The sequence below is a fragment of the Lissotriton helveticus genome, chromosome 5_1 (assembly GCF_964261635.1).
Source record: "Lissotriton helveticus chromosome 5_1, aLisHel1.1, whole genome shotgun sequence".
In the NCBI taxonomy this organism is placed as follows: domain Eukaryota; kingdom Metazoa; phylum Chordata; class Amphibia; order Caudata; family Salamandridae; genus Lissotriton; species Lissotriton helveticus.
In genome coordinates, this window is record NC_136065.1 from 1387256077 (window position 1) to 1387275414 (window position 19338).

Consider the following 19338-nt stretch of genomic DNA (forward strand, 5'->3'; position numbering starts at 1 on the left):
GACAGAGTAAATAAAAGGTAGAGTTCTACCATGGTGCTAAAACAGTAATATATGAAGGCATATCGATACATGGCAGTAATCGAGCGAATGCCTCAGATGCAAACCCTACCTAAGTGTACCTATTTATTTATTTATTTATTTATTTATTTAAAGTTTTGTATAGCGCGAACAAGACCCGTAGGTATCAGAGCGCTTCACATAGAAGTAGGATAAGTATTGATAAGATGTTAACCATTAGACAACAAATAGCTATGAGGTAGATAAATATATGGCTATAGTTGATGCTTATTTAACTACTATACATTCCACTCAGGTTACTATACACTGGCACAATATGGGTTGCCATATACATACATTCAACTCAAGGTTATTCGATTATAATACGAATTCACTAAACAGCATAGGTTATGTCATTTGTCCATTTCGTCGTACATAGGAGGTAGCGGTTATATAGTTTACTATGTGAGGTAACTATATGAGTTCCCTTTGACATGAGGTAGCAATTGGTATATATATTAGTTACAAAGGAGAGTCTTCAGTTTCGGGTCAACATTTATCTTTTAACTAATTCCCGTCAGTCCTTCCCTTTCTTATGAGGTAGTATTTGGTTTGAGGATAGAATTCGCTCGTCTATATGAGGTATTTACTCATAAGGAAGCTCTTCACTTCTCGTTTAAATGTTGCGGTATTAGGAATCTTCCTAATGTTTGGAGGGAGTGAGTTCCAGATTCTGGGGGCAGCTCCTGTGAACGCTCTGTCATAGGTTTTTTTCTTTCTGAATATGGCTGGACGTAGCACCAGTTCTTTGGCATTTCTAGCCGGTCTGCTGCCTCCTGATAGTTCAATTTTCTTAGATAGGTATCCAGGAGTCTTGTGGTGGAGTGCTCTGTGGGTGATACATGCTATCTTTAGTTGGATTCTGGCCTCATAGGGTAGCCAGTTTAATGCTTTCAGGTGAGGGGATATGTGGTCAAACTTCCTTGATCCAGTGATGAGTCTCGCCGCAGCGTTGAGGCACGCTTTTAGTGGTGCTGTGGACGTTTTTGGTAAACCTGCTAAGGTGGTGCAACCATATTCAATTCTAGAGATGACTAAAGATTGTATTGCCAGTTTCAGATCTGCTTCAGAGATGAATGGTTTCAATTTCCTTAGGTAGTTCAGGTGGAAGCGCGCGCTTTTTGCCATAGAATTAATGTGAGCTTTCATGTCAAGATTTTCGTCTAGAGTAATTCCTAGCGACTTGGCTGAGTTGACTAGAGTCGGGGAGCAGTTGAGCGCGGTCACCAACTTGGTCCATTCCTTTATTTCCGTAACGCATCTTGGTGGTGAGATTAGTAAGAACTCTGTTTTTTGAGCATTTAGCTTCAAATGATTGATGGTTAGCCAATGCAGTGCCCTTTTTAAAGTTTCATTCATTTGCTCAATGTCTTCAAGGGAGGCGATCTTTATATATATTTGCGTGTCGTCCGCATACATGTGATACGACATCTGTGAGTTTCTGAGAATTGTTGTAAGAGGTTCGACATATAAATTAAATAGATCAGGGGATAATGTTGATCCTTGTGGGACTCCGATTGAGTTAGGGGAAGATGCAGAAAATGATTGATTAACCAGGAAACGTTGAGTTCTGTTCCGTAGGAAAGATTCGAACCATTTCAGCACATTTCCAGATATTCCCATCCTGTCCTGTAGCCTGGCCAGTAATGCTTTATGATTTACTGTGTCAAATGCCGATGATGGGTCCAGGAGAATTAGCAGGCATGCTTGATTTCGATCAAGAGCCTGTAGTGCGTCATCAACAATGTGGAGGATCGCTGTTTCCGTGCTATGCCCTGACCTGAATCCCGATTGGCATTCATCTAGTAAGGAGAACTTAGTGATGTGTTGGCTCAGTTGTCCCTGCACACATTTCTCAATTAATTTGGCCAATAGCGGGATGTTGGTTACTGGTCGAAAGTTATTCGGGTCTGTAGCATCTGCAGTCGGTTTTTTGATCAATGGAACAACTTGACCAGTTTTTAGACAGTCTGGAAGGGTCCCTTGTGATAATGATGCATTTATTATTTTTGTCCAGATTGGAACCACAATATGGTTAATTTCTCTTAAACATTTCGCGGGTAGGGGATCTTGGTAGTGATTGTTAGGTTTGATTTTCGATAGCGTTTTGGCGATCGTGTTCTGATCATATAGTTCAAATGTGTTCCAGTTTGCCTTGTTTTATGTTTTGTTACCCAATGTAGTTGAGTTGGGGTCATTCGCAGTCAGAGGTTGGATGGGGAGGTTATTTGCTGCGCTTAGTAGCTCTTTTTCAAGCGTTTTGGCTTTTTGCGTGAAGAATGTTGAAAATTCCTCGCTACTTAGGGATGTTTTTACGTTTTGAAGAGCAGTTTTGGAAAGTTTGTTTGATTGTTGTTTCAGGATTTCAAAGAGTTTCCGTGGTCTGTTTTTGGCATTATCCAGTTCCGATCTTATGAATTCCTTTTTGGAGTTGATGATCTTTTTGTTGTATTGGCTTCTAATTTTTCTGAGGGCTTTCAGCTCAGGGGAAGATGGGTGTTGTCTCCATTTCCTTTCTGCCATTCTTAGTTTGCGCCTATCTTCGTTCAGTGATCCGTCAAACCATGGATTTTTCGTCTTCTCCGTTATTCTTTTTAGTTTTAGTGGTAAGGTCTTGTTGACTATATTCCCGACTGATGTTATATAATGCTCTGTCAACTCATTTGCATTCTGTAAGTTGCTAGGTGGTTTTAGTTCTATCTCACAGCTTTCAACTAGTAGCTCAATATTAGCCTCTCTTGTGTCTCGAATCCATTTTTTGACATTGGCAGGTTGAACCGTCTTGCCCTTTTTCACTATGGGTATCCGGAATGTTATTGCATAGTGATCCGACCAGTCACATGGTGTTATTGAGAGGATTGATGCATTTTTGTTATCTGATATAATCCAGTCAAGTGTAGCTCCTTTAGAGTGTGTAGGTTGCGTGCAGATTGTATTTGGTTGACCGCTATCTCTGCCCGGTGAATGCAGGCAATTCCTCCTCCTAATTTTCTTGGTCTATCTAGTCTCACAATGTTATATTCAGGTGGTACTAAGAGATCCATAGTTGGAGATGATGAATCCGATAGCCACGTTTCTGTAAGTATTGCCAGATCAATTTCCTTGTTGATGATGAGGTCTGCTATGTCTGATGCATGTTTGGTGGCCGATCTACAGTTTAGTAGGAGGCAGGTCAGTTGTTTCCCAGAGTTATTACTGTTCAGTGTTTCGTATTCGGAGTTAGGCTGGATTTGTTGTAAGTGTTATGGTTGGGTTTCCTATCCTTCTTTCTTGCCGTTCTGTTAGGATCTATCGGAACTGTTTTGATGTTCTCTTCTTCCGCATGATCTGATGGATCATATGTTCGGAGTAAGGCAAGGGTTTCCGCCTTCGACAAGGCCTTCGTCCTATTTGGTCGGTTGATCCTATTCGCTAGTGACGTGTCTATCTCGTTGCTCTTTCTATGTATTGAATGTACAAGATCTTGAATATTCGTGATCATAGAATGGGTGCTTGCTGTCATTTCCAATATTTCTTCCATCGCTTGTAGAGTACTAGTTGTGACTTTAGTCATGTTGCCGACTAGTTTCTGGAGATCCTTAATAGCCTTCTGGTTCTTGGTTGGTCTCTTACGGACAGTTGGCCTGTGTGTCCGGGTGTTGTATGTCGCTTTTCTCTGATTTTGATCTTTTCTTAGTGCCTCAATCATTTTTTTATCCTTTATATCTTCCGTTCGGTCGTCCGTTCCGTACCTTCTTAAGGTGTTGTGTGCGTTATCTGGTAGGCGTATTTTTGTGGTTGAAGTTCCACCTGGTTTTAGCATAGAACTGTGGATAGGTGGAGCACGGTTGGTATCTCCTAACTTATCTATTTCCTCATTTACAATGTGTAATTCATTCGGCATCATTGTATGTTCCGCGTGGGAAGGCTCAGTATTTGGACGAATTGTCGGCTCTTCTCTTTGGAGTTGGTCTTGTTCTTTATTCACATGATTCGTAAATCTCTTTGCCCCTTCTGTCTTATTTTTCGGTATGGTCGTTCCTGTTTCAGTTTTCTCTTCGGATTTAGTATCTGGCTCCAGGCAGCCTCCCGTTCGATTGGTGTCTCTGATATCAATGTTATCAGGAGTAAATAGTGGTGGCGTCTGGCGTAGTTGGTGTCTTACGCCCTCTAGTGATTCTTTTATCATATGGAATATCTCGTCAAACTTCACAAGTTCGTTGTTCCCTGCCTGTATCAACACTATTCCAGTTTTATATATGGTGATGCATAATTCCGCTCTACATCTTCTTGAAGGTGAGGTCATTATTTTTGTGCCATGTGGGATGTTTTTCGTAGCTTTTATGCAGAGCATTCTTGTGAAGGCATTGCGCCATTTAGCCGTTTTATTAGTGTAAAATATCAAGTCATTGGTTATAGTGCCTTTATCTGTATTAAAGTATGGGTCAGCGAACAGTGTGTCCGCGTTTTTCTTCAGGGTATTATGTTTGAACTTTTTGGCTCCGTTTTTAGATAATTTAGGCGGATATTTTATGACCTGGGCGTTTAGGTCATCTCGGTGTCTTTCGCCCATTTTTTGCTTTGCGTTAAATGCCTTAGGGTGGCTCTAAACTGTTAATCTCTTAGATGTTCTAGGGATTAAAGTTAGATAGACAGATGCCTAGATGTTTTATTAAGTAATATTCTACTATGATGGAGATATATCCCGGTATCTCTGTTAAGTGATCTCCTTCATTGCTAGTGATAGATGATAATTTCACTTCCAATAGAATTCTTGGGGCCTTGTAGGTTGTGGTTTCTGGTAGCACTAATTATAGCTAGTCCTTATTGTGGTGTAGTGGTTAAAAAACTGGATATTCCAAGATGTCCGCCGTTTTGGTACTTGCTATGATCAGGGGACTTTTTCTCTTTCTACTTATTCATTTAGTCCCTTTTCCCTTTCTCGCCCCATATTATATCTGTCGTAGGCTCCTTTCTCTGTGTTTGGTGTTTCTTTGTCCTTTAACCATTTCTTGCCTCCTGGTTGTTTACTTCCTTTACTACCTAGCATGTATGTGGGTGTAAAGCCAAGAATCCCACCAAGGAAAGAGTCAACCCCATTTCCTGATGGGAGAGAATGAAGGACCCCGTTTTGGTCTCGAGTTGGACACCCTGCAATGGATGTCGGGCCACTGCTTGCTGGAGCTTCTGCAGGCCGGGGACCTCAGCTTCTAGTGTCAGCGTTAAAGCTTCTCCTCTACCTCTCTATTGTTGGTATGGGTCTTTTACACCATAAAGATAGCCTTGGGTTTCCTTACATAATAGATGTGTTGTAAGTATGATTATGCAATGAGACTAGAACAATACCTGCAATTATGCAAATTAGTTCTTTCGCCCTAGGATGAAGAAGACCATGGCATTTTACACAGAATATGTTCATTCTGTTACGCCATGTGCAGGGATGCATAATAAATGAGACTAGTTTCCAAGAAACTGATCGACATTTATTCAGCACATATACTGGGTAAAAGGTCAGTGCTAGAAGCGTTTTGTAGAGCAAGGTAGGCCAAATGTAGGTAAAAGGTTGTGGAGCTACCTAGGCCTATATTGGGGTACATTGGGGCTCATAACTATACTTTTACTAAACATGATCGTGTTGACATTCAAACAAGGCAGAAACTCTCCTGGAATATAGCAGGGTTAAGGGGTCGTATTGATAATGATGATTGGGCAGACTTCATCGACACCTTTGACATTGTTATTCTACAGGAGAGCTGGGCAACCGCCCCGATTCATTGAGCAGGGTATCTTAATTTCTTTAAGCCTGCCATCCAGGGCCCCAAGGGTAGAGCCTCTGGAGGATTGGTTGTGTGGATTAGACAGTCTATGGGGTATAGTTTATCGGAAATTGTGGTAGGCAACCCGGACCTTCTGGGTATTAAGCTCAGCAGGGGTAATGAACAGGGCATTGTAATAATAAACATCTACGCTAGAGGACGCCCAGGTGGTCGTAAGCAGCCAGTTATGGGTGACCTTGATTTGCTTTTGAGGGAAACAGGTAGTGATAATTTTATTCTTGTTGCGGGAGACCGAAACTGTTCATTTGAACCCATACACAGTGTGGGCGAGGATTTGGGGGCAGATGAAGATGCTGTTTGGGATATCCCGCCTCTTTCACTAAGTAGGGGTGTTAAGGGTACAGAGGCGGCACTCCTTTGGTTAGGCCTTTGTTTGGCGTGGGGTTTGCGTGCAGTGAATGGGCGCACGTCTTCTGATAAGATAGGCCACCCGACTTTTAATAATGGGATCAGTATGAGTCGCATTGACTATATTTTAGTTAAAATAATTTCTGGTCCCTTGTTATTGACATGGAGGTTGTGGCACGTCCAGAGTGCGACCACAATCCACTTTCGTTAGGTCTTACGCTTCCAGGTGATGGAGGTGGGCCCTCTATTACAGCTTGTCTAACGTCAGAGGTTATTTTGTCCAATGACAGAAGACGGGTAAAATGGTCCAGGGTTATAGCAGATCCTTCCACAATTAAAGATATAGAGGAAGAAGCAATGAAAACAATGAATGCTATCGAATCTTTTACATCTTCCTTGGGGGTTACTTCCCAGATAAGTGACCTGCATGACCGGTGTTTTGCGAAATTGAAAATTTTGCTTACGCAACCACTGACATTAAGGAAAGACAAGGTACCGAAAAAGTGGTATAACAAGAGTTGTAGGTTAGCGCACAGTAGACTAATCTTAGCGGTCAAATCTAGGGTCATTACCGATATTAGAACAGCTCGGATATTATATAAAAAAGTACTGTGGGTCGCGAAGAAGGAGTGGGATGACCTTTATTGGTCAGAGCTCCTTTTGGCGTGTCAATCATCTAACCAAACTAAGTTTTGGGAAACCGTTAAGTGAGGCAGGAATCCGGACTCCCAAACTCCTGTTAATCATGTCTCGGCGGAAGATTGGGTGGCTTTTTACTCTTCGCAGTTTAGAGCCTCGAACGCAGGCCTCGACATTCAGCAGGAGTTTGAAGTGGTTTTGCCTTCTAACCCTAGGGTCGTGCTTGCTTTTTCTACCTCTGATACGGAGCATGCCTTTGGTGCAGTACAGTCAGGGAAAGCACCTGGGTTGGATGCAATACCTGCAGACCTTTTTAAATCGAATCTTGATATTTGGGTTCCTTATATAACCATGCTTGTCAACGCCATTGCCGCAGGGGCTAGGATCCCGGACTCCTGGAAAGGGGCAGAGATTCTACCAGTTTTTAAAAAAGGGGACCGCTCAGCCCCGGGAAATTACCGTCCCATAAGTTTGATAGATTCTATTAAAAAAATAGCTGCTAGGATGGTACTTGCAAGAATCCAGGGGTGGATGAAGCAGGAAAATATATTGTCCCCAATGCAAGCTGGATTTAGATCAGGCACTAGCACCATAGATCAGGTCTTTAGACTTACCATGTTGTATTGGAAGGTGGTTCAGTTGGGTGGAGGTGCTATTTACGCCGCTTTCGTGGACCTTAAGTCGGCTTTCGACTTGGTACCAAGAGGGAAATTGTGGGAATCCCTTAGACTTATGGGTTTGCCATCCGAACTCCTGGATATAGTAATTAGACTCCATGAGGATAACTTTGCCAAGGTGAGATGGGGCAAACAAGGTCAGGTGACAGATAGCTTTCTAGTTACACGTGGGGTACGTCAGGGATGCGTGTTGGCACCCACTCTATTCCTTTTGTTCATCAATCAGGTAGTTAAATTCTTTTCAGACACCCAGACAGACGCACCATCCTTGGGCGGGTCTAAGTACCCGATGTTGATCTTTGCAGACGATACCCTGCTCCTCTCTAAAACTCGAGGGGGGTTGCAAATAGCCCTCAACAGGTTTGCTGAGTTTTGCAGGGCTAATGATCTAGAGATCAGCGTAGATAAAACCAAATTTATGGTTTTCAGTAACAAAAGCCCCATTACTAGTTCTGTTAGCTTGAATGGTGTCTTGATTGAACAAGTGAATGTAATGACTTACTTGGGTGTGACCCTGGATTACCGCCTAAGCTGGAAACCCCAGATTGAGGCATTATATCTTAAATTTGTACGCCTCTCGGGTTGTTTGCTCCAGGAGCAAAAGAAGTCCTTGACTAAACGTATTGCCCCAGTGTTAAAAATTTTTGAAGCCAAGATAAATGCAGCCACTTTGTATGGCGCTGATGTTTGGGGTTTCAAAGACTTATCTCCCTTGGTTAAAGCACAAAACAAATGTTTGCGTAATTTGGTAGGTCTCTCCCAATCTACACCTATCAAACCGCTGTTGTTAGACTTGGGTTGTAAACCCTACGATGAATTGGCCCGTTTTCGTTTGGTGGCTCTGTGGCGACGACTCTGGACTATACCGGAGCTTAGCCTTTTTGCCAAGGAACTGGATGAGGTTAAATCATTGTGGGGCGCTTCTAGAATTCCATGGCTAAGGGAAGTGAAACAAGTGTTGGAAGAGATGGGACTCAATCAGCTCTGGACCAATCCGGGGGGTTCTACCTTCCCCTCCAAATCGGATTTTAAAGACCTATATTGGGCTTCAGTAAAGCTTTCTGCAGTTGTCCAGTCGGACGCTACCAGTTTAACAGGCCTTTTTTTGGTTCACAAATTGACCCCATCCTTAGAGCCATACTGGGATGTGATTGTTAAAACCCTTGACCGGAAACTATACCATCAGTTCCGAGTCGGGTCTCTCCCAGTTAATTCCTTTACTTCGAAGTGGGCTGCGAATTCAAATCCAATTAACACCTGTCCCTGGTGCCCGGATCATCTGGAGAGCATGGGACATTTCTTCTTTGCCTGCCCAGCCTATCGTGCTCCACGCTTAAAGCTCAAACCCTTATCTAGTAGACTGGATATCAAAGGGAGTTCTGAAGCCATGAAGATATTTCGTACTAACACGTCTGAGTTGGTTGTGGTTGGTGTGGCTAAGTACCTAGGTTGGGCATGGATTATTCGTACCAGGAACCCTAATATTTCTTAATGGTCTTAATACCAATAATGTTTTAATAATAACAATGTCTGCTGGCATCTCAAATGTAAGTCTTTATTATCAATGTGTTTAATAACTTTTTAAATGATAACTTTTTTAAATGATGATTGTTCTGGTTTTTTATAATACTCTTTGTGTGTTTTGTATACTTGTCTTTTATGAATTGATATTCGAAATAAAGACTTATGAACTGAACTGATAGCCTTGGGTTTCCTTACATAATAGATGTGTTGTAAGTATGATTATGCAATGAGACTAGAACAATACCTGCAATTATGCAAATTAGTTCTTTCGCCCTAGGATGAAGAAGACCATGGCATTTTACACAGAATATGTTAATTCTGTTACGCCATGTGCAGGGATGCATAATAAATGAGACTAGTTTCCAAGAAACTGATCGACATTTATTCAGCACATAACTGGGTAAAAGGTCAGTGCTAGAAGCGTTTTGTAGAGCAAGGTAGGCCAAATGTAGGTAAAAGGTTGTGGAGCTACCTAGGCCTATATTGGGGTACATTGGGGCTCATAACTATACTTTTACTAAACATGATCGTGTTGACATTCAAACAAGGCAGAAACTCATTTTGAGCTTAAGGCTTTCCAAGATCCTCCCATGCTCTCTAGTGAAGTAGTGTCAGTGCACCATATTTTAATAGTGGCATACAAGAGTAGTCTTGTAAACAAAATGCTTTTTTGGATTCATTATTGATGGCAGGATGAAGCACGGCATGTGAACCTAGAGCAGCCTAAAGCTGCAGAACTATTTAAAGACAGTAACATTTCCATGCGTTCTGCATGTGTTTATAAGACCTGCTCCTAAAATTTAGCTGGGTGCTTATTAACCAGTTCCCTTTGAACCTGCAGTGCCTCCTATTGTTTTCACACTCCAAATCCAGTTATGCTTCATTATCGGTTTCATTAGTTTGGAAGTCTGTGACGTTTCGAAAGCAAGTCTTTAGTGTATAATTCTGTAGACCTGTCTACACTGACTTCTTAGTCAGAAGGGGTATTTACTGGTCAAACACTGTATGATGTTAGATGTACAAAGTTAGAATTGGAACAGATGTGTGCACCCCTTCCAATATATTTCCAGTGAAGCCAGCTCATTTATTTGCAGTCCTCTACATGGCTACATGACAACAAAGGAATTCACTACAAAACTCGCACCTTAGGGATTCAAGAGAAACTGCATTCAGGTATATCATTGGCGCCTAGTCTCACAAAAAACTGCCAAATATGGTGAGGAAATTAACTTTTGTAGAAATTACTCCTAGACTGTGAGCAATATCAGAGCAATTTTCTTCAAATATTCAAGCAAATACAAAAGCACAACAGCCTGTGTTCCTTCCATGCTCCTCCTAAACATGCAACTTGGCATCCTTAGCTAAAGTTCAGCTGCCTTCCTCCGATGATCTGGCTGATCTTGCTTGGACAACACCCTAGCCTGTCCTTCCTAATCCGTGCCTCTCCTCACATCTGATCATATTTGCAGCGCTCCTCCCCACTTCCCAGAAGTTATGCAGCTCTCTTCTTGAACTTAACAAATACTCATACCTCGGCCCACTCTTTGTACTTGGCTCCTGCACACATTAGATTTTCCACCCCAGCATTCCCATCATAACACGATTGTGACATGCCTCATGCGATGATACTTGTATTCTGACTTTTTTCTTTCTTTTTTAGTTGATATCTGGTCAGTGGGTTGTATTATGGCTGAGCTGCTGACTGGACGAACCCTGTTCCCTGGAACTGATCGTATCCTTTTGTGAGCCTTGAATGCTAGATGTCCAGCACAGTTATTCTGTCCCCTTCTTTTTATTCATTTGCATATGTTCTTGGATGTAAATCTATAACGGTTGATTGCAAAAACTCCTTGAACCCGGCCTTTCCTCAATTTCTCCCTCTTTGTTTTCCTATATTTGTAAATCCATGGGCTGGTAGTAGGCATCAGTAAGCGGGATCCTTAATGCGTTGCCATGTCATGTGTGATGTTTACGTACATTTGTGCTGGGTATATGTATGCCTAGACATGCTATTAATTTACAGGCCTTTATGCATATATATATGTATATGTGTGTGTGTGTGTGTGCATGTCTATTGTGCGTGGACATGAGAAATGAAATGCTTTGGTTTGTCCTTCGGGTGGCTTTTTTTCAGCAGTATGCTGAATATAACTTAATATTCTACCAACCTTGCTCTCTATTTCCATCTTTTCTGAGACCTGCTTTTGCTTGGTGAACTTTGCATTACAGTTTTGCAGTTGAGAGAAATACGCTTTTCTGGTTGGGCACCAATCCTGTAAAATCTCTTGCGCCAGAGACCATTTCAAGGAGAGTTGCATCTTGGTCTGAAGTGATACTACGAAAGGCAGCACTTCCCTGAAGATCAGAGACTTTGTGACGGTCTGTTCTGTGAATCATTTGCGTACTTGCAACTACTGTTTTTGGTTTTTACATTTTCTACATGTGATCTTTTATTTGTGCACAGATGTGTATTAAAATCATTAAATAAAGGAACAAACTTCATGGCGGTGACACAAATATTCACATTTGTTCTTTACTGCAGTGGTGAACTTGGACTTTGAAGATTGTTCATGACCACAGAACCTAAGAAACACGACTCCTTTTAGCTGCTTTTGTTGCACAACTGTTCATAGCTTGGTTAGCTCGTACCTTAAATTGATATAGACCGGCTACGGAGAACATAGTAAGAACCTATAAACAAAAATAGTACTCCAAAGTAACTTAATTGTACGCATGTTTTTGGAGAGGTAAGGGCATCAGAGTTTGGAGGAAACTGAAAATACTGCAATTTCTGAAGTACAATATAGATAAGGAGGAGAGTATTGTGGTAGAAATTCAGCTGTGGATTTTACTACATGTCCATTTTCCCAAGCTCTAAATGAAGCCCAAAGTTGTTTTTGCAGTTTTTATCTGCCTGGCCTGTTTTAATTGCTTGTTGTTTTCCTTGCTTAATTTACTGAAAGACAGGTTAGTGTGATCTTTGGTAGTGGATCTGTCAGTGGCCCGAGTATCTTTATAAAGTCTAGAATATCAAAAATGTGGGTAAAGGTACTGTACACAGTGTGTATCAAAACTATGTGTAAAGGTACTGTCAAGACTTTCAGAGATGTGTGTGTATGTATATATATATATATATATAATGTTCGAGGCATATGAGCTGCAGATTACACACTGTGCATAGAAGGCCACCTAGTGTTGGGCGCGGATGTTTGCAGTTTGTTTTGTTGTAGAAAAGTCTTTGGAAGTCACGGGATAGGTGACTCCTCCTTTGGATGATACTGCGCATGGGCATCGGCTCCATCCCCAGATTGTTTTTTTACTCCACCGGGCTCTGATATGTTTCCAGCGCTCAGTGTTGGAACCGATTTCCTTCGGCGTGCAATCTTCACCAACTTACAGAAAAATAGTTTTGAACGCTTTCCAAGTCGACGCTACTCTTCAACACCGAAGACTTCTATTCCGGTCGTCGTCGACGGCCTTCGGGCCTAACTAGGCCTCGACTCCAGCTCATGGAAAGGACGCCATTTAAAGTGTCCTCAATGTGTGTTGAAGTTTCCCCATACTGACCTTCATGAAGTGTGTAACCTTTGCCTCTCCCCGGAGCACGAGGCCAGAGACTGTTCCGCTTGTGTCTCTTTCCGCTCCAAAAAGACTATCCGGGACCGAAGAGCTAGAAGAACAATGGCTCGATCTTCAGCTCCGATTCCGGACGACATCTTTGACGAAGGCGTCGACGTCCCAGAACAACACGACGTCGACAGCAACTCCGAGGCAGAAGATTCAGAAGTCGAAGACATCACTCCAGCACAGCGGGTCGTAAGTAACACCGTCGACCCCGACCCTTCCTCGACACACCCACAGAAGGCGCCGGTCACACCCTCGGGCTCGGGTGCACACCAACACACTGCTTCTACTGCCCCACCTTCAGGCCCGGCTAAGACGCTAACTAAGCCTTCAGGCGACTCGGGCTCGAGTCGGCCTTCCCACGGTGCCGGCACACACCTACCGGCACCGAAAAAGACAACGTCATCGGCAACGCTGACATCCAAGCCGCCGAAGCATACCACTACTCCTTCGGCACCGAAACCCAGGTCGGAACCAAGCAAACCCGCTTCGGATTCAAAAAGACCACCAGAACCGAAAAAACCATTGGATCCAAAAAATATACCAGAGCCGAAAAAATCTTCGAAGCCGAAAAAGACTCCTGCATCTCCGGTTAAAGAAATTGCTAAAAAACAAAAAGAAACTGCTTCGGTGCCAAAACCTCCCTCCGCACCAAAAGTTCGGCCTCTTGCAGAGGACTTATTTCAGCCAGACCCTGCACAAAAGACTCTAGCTAAAGACCCAATCACTGGGGAGCTAATTTTAGCTTCAAGAAAGCGACCACTGGATACACCAGCGCCAGCTCCTCATTCAAAGAAGGAGGACATGGCTACCTCTCCCTTAAGACTTCCTTCCCCTTCGCCTCCACCTATACCATCACCACCTGCTCCCCTACCACAACATTCCCCTACATCCTCTATCATACCAGACGATGACAATATGGATGATAGCTCTGATGACGTAGGTGCTAACATAGATGACCCATCTATTCCTCCAGGCTCACCCGACCCGTGGGACGATTATAACACCCCAGACGTCCCAAATGTCCCTCAAGATAACATATACCCCTCAAGGCCTTCCCCACCAGAAGACACTATGGGTTTTAATCAGTTAATACACAGAGCCGTGCAATATCATGGGGTAGATATGCATACAGACCCTGTAGACGAAGACTTTTTAATGGATACCTTTGATAATGCACAAAGGTCCTCATCCATTTTACCAATGCTTAAAGGAGTGATTAAGCATGCTCCTGAAGTCTTCAAAGACCCAGTCAAAACTCGGATCATCAACCCTCGAATAGAGAAAAAATATAAAGTTGCCCCTTCAGACCCAGCATATATTAAAGTTCCAGTACCACTAGACTCACTTGTAGTTTCCAATGCACGCAAGAGAGCAAACTCACAAACATCAGGTGAAGCTCCCCCACCAGATAAAGAATCTAAGCTTCTTGACGCATCAGGGAAAAGAACTGCGTCTCAAGCAGCAAACATGTGGCGTATTGCCAATACACAAGCATTATTGGCCAGATACGACAGGGCACATTATGACGAATTAAAATCACTAATGCGGCACCTCCCTGATAAGTACAAAGATAGAGCAAATGAGCTTATCCAAGAAGGGAAAAATATTACAAACACCTCTATTCGATGTGCACTTGATGCAGCAGACACTGCCTCCAGGGCAGTTAACACCAGTGTTTTATTGCGTAGACATGCCTGGCTACGCATATCAGGGTTCAAACCTGAAGTCCAAAGTGCTATACTTAATCAACCCTTCGATGAGCAACACTTATTCGGACCCAATGTAGATGTATCTCTTGAAAAAATGAAAAAGGATACAGATACAGCCAAATCTATGGGAGCCCTGAGGTCGCAGGCTCCCAGACGTTAATCTCGCCGCTCATCTTATCGAGGTGCCACCAGGGGATACTCTTCGGATGCACCTACCTCATACAAAGCCCCTACACAATCCACCTATAGTAAGGGCTACCAAATGGGAGGTTACAGGGATAACAATAACAAAGGCAGAGGTAAAAACAACAACTCCCGCTCTGCCTCTACCCCTGCCCAATGACTCCCCTTCCCTTCTCCCGTCCCTTTCCACTCCTGTCGGGGGAAGAATACAACAATACCTGTCAGCTTGGGAAAACATCACATCAGACAGGTGGGTGCTTCAAATAACTCAATCAGGTTACTGTCTAGAAATAACATCCACCCCCCCAAACATACCACCCAAGCAGCGTCCAATGTCACAAGAACATTTAACACTGCTCAGACAGGAAGTAATGTCCCTCCTGCAGAAAAATGCAATAGAAATAGTCCCAACACATCAGCAAAACAAAGGAGTATACTCCCTATAATTTCTAATCTCAAAGAAGGACGGATCTCTAAGACCTATCCTAGACCTCAGACCTCTAAACATTTACATACAGTCGGATCATTTTCATATGGTCACACTCCAACAAGTCCTTCCACTCCTGCTACAAAATGACTTCCTTGTCACTCTAGATCTCAAGGACGCCTACTTCCACATTCCTATTCACACGGCACACAGAAAATATCTCAGATTTGTGCTAGACGGACAGCACTACCAGTTCAAAGTGCCTCCATTCGGAGTCACAACAGCACCAAGGGTGTTTACCAAATGCCTAGCAGTAGTAGCAGCAGCACACTTAAGAAGACAACATATTCACATTTTCCCATACCTAGACGACTGGCTCATAGAGCCAGTGTGTACAACACACTCACGCTACTATTCAACTACTTCACAGTAAATCACACCAAGTCACATCTGCAACCTTCACCCATCCAACAACATCTCGGCGCTACAATAAACACCCAACTGACACTAGCCTATCCCTCTCCAACCAGGATAACAAGTGTACAAACTCTCCTAACAAGATTCAAGCTGCAACACTCACTTCCAGCTCCAGTGTTCATGCAGCTCATAGGAATGATGGCATCTTGCATATTTATAGTACCTCACGCAATACTGCAAATGCGTCCACTTCAAGAGTGCCTAGCACACCAATGGAACCAGGCTCGTGGTCAATTAACAGACCTAGTGTTGGTAGACAGTCTGACTCTTCGCTCTCTGCAATGGTGGAGCACCAAAAACCTTTCAAAGGGCCGACCGTTCCTAGAGTCAGTTCCTCAGATAGTCTTGACAGCAGACGCATCGTTCTCCGGCTGGGGAGTTCACCTACTGCATCACACCATGCAAGGCAGGTGGACACCGCAACAAAAGTTACTCCACATCAACCACTTGGAGTTACTAGCTGTTTTTCTAGCCCTAAACTTTGAATGTGTGTGGGTGCTGCAAAGATCCTTCTCCAGAGGGAAGCCTACTGGATACGGAAATTACAGACTCTGGTCCCTTCTGGACTTAATGACAAAATGGAGATGATATGCTTTCTATAAGCAGACATAAAGGTGGACAGATCTGAGACACTTGGACTTCAGACCCGCGACATAACAGTATCAGTAAAAGACACACTGATTAAGTAACACATGCACCATTCGATAATAACACATGTTGAATAAACTGAAGTACGTACACATAAGATTGTAAATAGGCAGGTAATCAAATGACATTATGGCAAATGTTTAGATTGTGAAAATAGTGGAGTTGTTTGTATTGAATATCTTGGTAACTTGACAATATTGTTACAAGGCACGTAGCATGTAAGAAACATATGAGTTTTCTTGGACCTCATTCCTTTTTTATTTTCTTTGAAATAATAATCTTTATAAAAATGTTAGGTTTATTTGGACTAAAGTTTAACCCAAGAACTAACAACACAAGTAAATAACATGGTATTAATAATACTTGTAAGCCGTTCGAAAATGGCCGCCATATTACAAGCGTAAATCAACTAACATAGTCAAATCGTAGTCCCTTTACTATACCAGCAGCGTGTTGGACTTAAACATAGAAAAAGGACCAAATATGCAGTCGAGGAACCCAACGAACCAGTGTAGAATCCTGCAAAACAGATTGAGATCGGAATACTCGGTAAGACGCGAAAATAAACGGCAGCATACTAATGCAGCAGACAATACATTTTGTGTGGTATTTACCACAAATTGTAACTAACAAAACGCCGATACTAATTTTTTCAGTTAACGGCTGGACACAGACACTGCGGAACCGAAGCGTTACTGCATAGGACCGCAGGTAACGATCTAATTTGTTGATAGAGCACGTTAGAGTTATCATCAGCTAAAGGTTTTTGGATACTAAAACTGCACTTCTGAACTTTTAAACAGGGCGCTGTAATCAGTATGGTTAACGAGTGAGGAAAGCTTCAACGCATTTCTTCTAAAGGTAAACATTGGTCCCTTTTATAAAACACGCTTAATATTTAAGTTTTATAATCTCAAAATTGAAAGAACCTTGAACAAATGTGGTTTCTTTCTTCTTTGTTCAGTACAGCATAAACTTTTTGGGTTGCAGAAGCGAGACCGACGCTACACGCATAGGCTCGCAGGTAACGATTTTTGAAAATAACCATAACCTTCGTAAGCGGCATATCGCAATAAGTGCTCGGTAAAATTATTTCTTCATCCTTTCTTGTTACCAGATACAATATCGACAATTAAGAAAAACCTTATGACATCAACAGGTAGGCTTAGATGACTAAAGCCAATTAATAATACGTGCATACAATTTAAAGCAATAATTTCATGTTTAATATTTTCTTTGTCTAACATTTAACTTGAATGGATACCCGTTATAAACGTTAAATTACACAAGTATACAATTTTTTTAAATCCCCTAAAGGGTTCTATCTCAGATAATGAGATGCAAATCAAACTGTATAAAGTAACATTGGTTAGCTGAAATAGCTGAAAAACTTGCAAGCACCGAGAGTAATAAGTTTCCTTTTTCTCTTTTTCTTTTCTTTTTCTTTCACTTTTCCTCAATTAGACCCCTGACGAAGGGGCCGTAAGGTCCCGAAATGCATTGGGTTGATGTATTTTATGTCATGAATTTGTTATGATATTTTGTTTCATGTTTTGATGTTTATTTATTCATTTGTTTGACATTTTGATAAATTGATACTTGGTCATGAATAATATGCCAATGGAATATAAATAGAGCAAAAGTCAAAATATAAATTGAAATGTTTAAAATGGATTAAGAGTTCACTCTTTTTGTTGTGCACCTCAGAGTCCTGACAGCCATTCAGGTGTCAGGCTGTATACATACGTTTTTCTAGCCCTAAAAGCATTCCAAAAACAAGTATCAGGCAAAGCTGTCTTAGTCCGCACAGACAATATGACAGCCATATACTACATAAACAAACAAGGGGGAACACACTCTCTGCAACTCTCTCAGTTAGCACAGCAGATATGGAGATGGGCTATACCACTAAAAATCTTCCTCTTAGCCCAACACGTCCCAGGAGTACAAAACACCATGGCAGATCTGCTAAGTCGACAGACCAGCAGATCCACGAGTGGGAACTTCATCCACAAGTTCTTCAACAGTTCTTTCAAATGTGGGGACAACCTAAGATAGACCTCTTCGCCACCCACGAAAACGCAAAATGCCCAAACTTCGCCGCCAGATATCCACACCCGCTGTCCAAAGGCAATGCGATATGGATGTACTGGTCCGGAAAATTTGCGTACACTTTTCCTCCTCTCCCACTACTTCCGTTAGTGGTACGCAAGCTCCAGCAACATTCCCTAACACTCATTCTAGTTGCCCCAACTTGGGCCAGACAACCGTGGTACACCACGCTGCTGCAACTATCTGTGGTACCACACCAAAAACTAAGACTATCTCCACACCTCTTAACATAGATCCATGGAGAGATCAGACACCCGGACCCAGCTCAGCTCAACCTAGCGATCTGGCTCCTGAAGTCATAGTCATGGTTACCTCAACCTTCCTCCAGAATGCATGAACGTTATTAAAGAAGCCAGACGTCCCACTACTAGAGCATGTTATGCAGCTAAGTGGAAACGATTTGTAATATACTGTCAAAACAACCACATAAATCCTTTAGACGTGTCTATTCAACACATCATAGGATACCTATTACACCTTCAAAAGTGTAATTTAGCTTGCACGTCTATCAGACTACACCTTGCTGCCATTGCAGCATATTTACAAAAAAGACAACATCTATCTCGGTTTAGGGTACCTGCTATAGTAGCTTTCATGGAAGGACTCAAAAGAATAATCCCTCCCAGAACGCCACCTTCACCAGTGTGGAACTTAAACATTGTTCTTACACGGTTAATGGGACCTCCCTTTGAACCGTTACACAAATGTGAATTGCAATTCCTAACTTGGAAAGTAGCTTTCCTAGTAGCTATTACTTCTCTCAGAAGAGTCAGTGAACTACAAGCATTTACCATTCAAGAACCCTTTTTCAAATGCATCATAACAAAGTGGTTCTACGCACTAATCGTAAATTCCTTCCAAAAGTCATTTCACCGTTCCATCTAAATCAATCTGCTGAGCTGCCTGTATTTTTCACGCAGACACAAACAGTCCTAGAAAGAGCTCTACATACCTTAGACGTCAAAAGTGCATTACTGTACTACATCGAAAGGACACAAACTTTTCGTAAAACTAAACAACTTTTTGTGTCTTTTTCACCACCACATAAAGGGGATAGCTAGGTGGATTGTTAAATGCATACAAATATGTTACCA

The 19338-nt window shown here is 42.3% G+C and overlaps 1 protein-coding gene across 2 annotated transcripts in view; it reads left to right on the forward strand.

The window, feature by feature from the left end:
- LOC144755433 (mitogen-activated protein kinase 14) overlaps nt 1-19338 on the forward strand; it is a 519324-nt gene that overhangs the window by 389407 nt on the left and 110579 nt on the right. For both annotated transcript variants that reach the window (XM_078644343.1, XM_078644344.1), the window contains exon 8: nt 10722-10793. In XM_078644343.1, coding sequence (XP_078500469.1) covers nt 10722-10793 — 72 coding nt within the window. The remainder of the gene's footprint in view (nt 1-10721; nt 10794-19338) is intronic.